Source organism: Papaver somniferum, chromosome 11, assembly GCF_003573695.1.
Source record: "Papaver somniferum cultivar HN1 chromosome 11, ASM357369v1, whole genome shotgun sequence".
NCBI classification, from domain to species: domain Eukaryota; kingdom Viridiplantae; phylum Streptophyta; class Magnoliopsida; order Ranunculales; family Papaveraceae; genus Papaver; species Papaver somniferum.
In genome coordinates this window covers 74,588,672-74,593,228 of record NC_039368.1, presented here as the reverse complement: position 1 = coordinate 74,593,228, position 4,557 = coordinate 74,588,672, and the positions used below count along the sequence as shown (strand labels likewise).

Here is a 4,557-nt window from a genome sequence, read left to right as displayed (position 1 = left end):
GTAGACATAGATTCTACTATGGTTGTAGTGAAATAATCTAAACCCTCATAAAGGATCTGAACTAGCCTAACTGTTGATACATGAAAATAATTATCCTTAGAAAAGGAGTCCCTTTAACCTTTTAGGAATCCCTCTTAAGATATTGAGACTTGGGGACTAGGCCCAACCCATAAGGTGATGGGTGATCCTAGTCCAAAAGGAGAAAAATGGGAGGATTAGGCTTCACTCCAAGCCAAAAGCCAGAAACCCATGGTAACTTGGATAAAGGAGAAGTGGTAGTTTTGTAATATATTGATCTTATAGGTGCCTATTTATAGGAGGAAAATAAATATAGTTTTGTAATACAACGCAGCAGAGGATAAATATATTGATCTTATAGGTGCCTAGCGAAAATATCATTGATGCCAATTAGGAGAAATCACAATCCAAGAATGGTATATCATCTAGATCTCTTTGTGTTTTTTATTTCCCTTCTTTCTAATTATTCTAACTTTGTAAAATTAGAACCCTAATTCTCCAAATTCTTGTATGGTATGGGATAAGAATAAAGTAGTTAGTGATAATCAATAGTTTATTATTGAAGAATTGAGTAAAAAATTGTGGTTATAAGTATAATTTTTTTCTACATACAGATTTCCAAGTCGAGAGCTTGTATATGTCTGAAGATGGGGAAGAAATTTTCGATGAAGAAACATATATCGAAGATATTGATAACCTTGATATACTTGATAGAGAAGAAAATGATGACTTTCAGGATGAGGTAATTGCAGCAAATGATGTGAAACAATTGACGGAAGAAGAACTAAATCATATTCGGCCTTATGTTGGGAAAGAGTTTGACTCACAAGAAGATGTGTATGATTTCTACAATCGGTTTGCAGGTAATATTGGATTTAGTATTCGTAGCCACTCCACAAACAAATCTAGAGTTGAGCCATTTGAAGTTATAGGGCGCACATTTTGTTGCTCACGTCAAGGACTTCGAGACCCTCGAGCTAAGCCTGTTGAACAAAGAAAAAGGCAACGAGCGGATGTGAGGACAAATTGCAAGGAAGTGATGATGATAAAAAGGAAAAAAGATAGATGGATTGTGTCTCGGATCGTTGAAGAACATAATCATAAACTTGTTTCTCCAAGCAAGAGACACATTCTTCGATCATTGAGAATCTTAAATGATAGCCAAAAACAGACAATTACGAATTATCGATTAGCAGGCGTCAAAACTAATCAGATGATAGACTATTTGGCAGTTGAGCATGGCGGAGTTGCGAACGTTGGATTTCTTTCAAAGGATGCAAGGAATTATTTGATTACAAGGCGACAGTTGGAACTAAAACATGGGGATGCTCAAGCTGTACTAGACTACTTTCAGCGCCAACAAATGAAAAATCCATCTTTTTTCTATTCAATTCAAGTTGATTCACAAGGTCAAATGACTAACTTCTTTTGGTCAGATGATAAGTCAAGGATGGATTATCTTTATTTTCGAGACGTCGTTTGTTTTGATCCTACGTATAGTACAAATAGATATGACATGCCATTTGTACCGATAGTTGGAATCAATCATCATCACCAAACTGTTATATTTGGTGGCGCTTTACTTTATTCCGAAAGTGAGGAGTCATTTGCATGGGTAATGAAGACATGGATGAGGGCAATGCACGGCAAAACACCAAAAGTTATACTAACGGGTCAAGAATCAGCTATTGGAGGAGCAATTGCACGTGTTCTACCAGGTGCTCGTCATATATACTGCTTATGGCATATTAGTAGAAATGCAATGAAAAATTTATCTAATGTAACCAAAGAATTTGTTTCGGACTTTTCCAATTGTTTGTGGTTACAAGGGGAGAAGCTGAAAATAGTATGGATTACGAAATAAATTATTCAAGACCAATTTTAAGGTTCGGAATGGGTATCGAAGAAAATGCAGCTCTACTATACACTAAGACAATTTTTAAAAAGTTCCAAGAGCAGTTAACTGAATGCTTTCGTTATTCTCATGAGAAGGTTGAAATGAGCGGAACAAAGTCCACTTACCACTTATCTAGAGTTGGATACAATCATAAATTTCGGACAGTGGTATTTAACTCTTTTGATAAGAGCGCTCAATGCAGCTGTTTGCTATATGAATTCGCAGGGTATTTGTGTAGACATATATTGAAGGTTTTTGTAGTTGAGAATATTCAGAATCTTCCAACTCAGTATGTACTAAAGCGGTGGACAAGAGATGCCAAATCTGGAGCAGCAGTGTTCGACCAAGGTGAAGACATTGTACCTGATAGTAGGGATTCAGTTACAATTAGACATAGCAAACTTTGTCAAAATGCGATAAATATTGCAGCTAAAGTCTCTAGATCTATCCCAATATATTCCGCAGTTCAAGTGTTACAGAAAGCTTTAGAAGTTATCGAAAAAATGATAAAAGACTCTCAAGTTAATGCTGAAAGTCCGTCCGATACAACACAAAATGCAAACATTACAAGCCATGAAAAAACAGTGGAAAGCCTTCCAAAGATTCAAGATTTATTGTTTGATCCTCCTATTGTGAAACGTAAAGGCAAAAATGGAGCTATGAAATCATGGATTGACAAGCTTAACAACAAACGGAAGAGTACCGAAACGAAAGCAAGAAAAAAATCAAAGGAGTCAACAAGGTATGTCGGCAATTCTACACATGGAAGTATTCCAATTGTAATTTATGTATACTTTCGATTCTTTGTTGATCCAATTTTACTTATTTACACTGTGTAGGTTGGACGCACCGGTAGTACTAGATGATGACCACACTCAAGAACAACTACCAAAGAAAAAGTTCAGGAAACAGGGTACTTAGTGACGTGATTTAATTTCTCTTAGCACATGTTTAGTATTTGCTTTATTTTCTTTGTTACCCATTCATTGAAGCCTGTTGTATATTCACCCTATGGCAGGCAAGAACAAAGTAGCTTTCAGAGAGATAAAAAGCCAGCCTGGATCTTTCCTAGGTATGGTTAATTTTTACATGTGCGAAGAAATATACAGCCGTTACGTATTTACTAAAACTGCTTAATAATACCCAATTTCTTGTCATTTTACCAACAATTGCACAACTCTTATTGCAATATTGTTTTTTGTCTATGCAGTCCAACAATGAAGTTCAACAATGGGGAGCAGCAGCATGCAACGCCCACAATGGAGTAATTGATGAATATAAATTAAATTGGAGGGTCAACTTGAAATAACATATATATTGGATAGTTGTCGCCAGCTGTATAACTTTATAAAGAAAACAAAAGACAGAGATCTTAACATATCCAACGGCTAGCACCTGCTAGCTTATAAACCATTTGGAAAGAACTTCATACATGAAGGGACGACTAGGATCATATAGAGGAAATCGCAACCCGAGCTCTAATTGATCTTTGGTGATAATAGTCGCCTCGGCCGAGTGAGGGAATCTCAGGACTTCCTTCTTCTTCAGAACACCTTTTTTGGCCCGACAGAAGTCTGATGTCATAACCGTGAAGATCATAGTCATCTTTCAGTTGTATGATGAATTGTTCATCTGTTTGATCCTTGACAGCTTTATTGTCATTCCTACATGAAAATGAAGGAGAATCATCAGAAAAGATGGAGTTAAGGGCGCGATGATCATACTTGGAAGGACTTTCAACAACAAACAGGGAGTCAAGAGGAACGCGATACTCATCAGAAAAGGTATAACTCACACACATTTTTTCAGTCATGGAAGGAGTCGAAGAAGCCATGAGAAAACTGGGAAGATAACGAGAAGAGTCGAAACAGAACAATGGGAATCAACGACCGTAGCAACAACAACAATAGCAGAGAATGGTGACAAGGTAACAAAAATTAGGGTTTTGGAAAGGAAAGTCTGGTAAAAGAGTTAACTGAGAAAACAACAGTGAAGAAAAAATGCTGAAGACGAAGAGTGGAAAAGATGTTGGCTATTGAAAAAAGAGTGAAGGGAGAACCAAGGGTCTAACTGATGAATTTATACCACGAGCAGTTGCGACCGGAGGAGACGGTAATAGGTCAGAAAGGCAACGTTAGTGGGGAACAACATGGCGGAAAACACGGCATGGCCAGAGACGTGGGAGGCGAAGCGGTTTCTTCCCCTCGTGTCGATCACACGAGTGAAAGAAGGGGGGAAATGTAGGTGTAAATAATCCACAGATCCAGGTGGAGCGATCTTAGGCAATGACCCACCAGTAATGGGGAAAGTATGAAGCACCGAATCATCCTATCCAGGCCCGACGCGAGGAAAGAGGCACCAAGAGAACCCTTGAAGACAGTACGTGTAAAGGTGAAACTCGGATGTGACGCCTGTCAAGTACTAGGGTAATAAATGCTCTGACAAGATCGTTGAGAAGATAAGAAGAATCTGGTCAAAGTAAGACTCGGGACTAATGATATCGGGTCAGGATGAAGGACGATATCGGCCACAACTCACTAACAACCAACATCGGAATGAGAACATCGGGAGAAGACCTCACTAACCTCGGCTCACCATCTCGGAAGGGACATCACTCATCGCCCGAGAAACAGCAAGGAAGA

At 38.4% G+C, this 4,557-nt stretch overlaps 1 protein-coding gene across 1 annotated transcript; it reads left to right on the top strand.

Moving 5' to 3' along the window:
- The first annotated feature begins 206 nt into the window (after positions 1–206).
- On the top strand, positions 207–1,882 carry LOC113324574 (protein FAR1-RELATED SEQUENCE 5-like). Its single transcript, XM_026572886.1, has 2 exons — positions 207–252; positions 633–1,882. The coding sequence occupies exons 1-2, from the start codon at positions 207–209 to the stop codon at positions 1,880–1,882; spliced, it is 1,296 nt and encodes a 431-aa protein (XP_026428671.1).
- The last annotated feature ends 2,675 nt before the right edge of the window (positions 1,883–4,557 follow it).

What these genes read in the sequence shown, in the direction of transcription:
- LOC113324574 (XM_026572886.1), top strand. Translation starts at nt 207, where the DNA reads ATGGGAGGATTAGGCTTCACTCCAAGCCAAAAGCCAGAAACCCATG. An exon ending in CCAAAAGCCAGAAACCCATG is followed by an intron (nt 253 to 632) that starts GTAACTTGGATA and finishes TTCTACATACAG; the next exon opens with ATTTCCAAGTCGAGAGCTTG.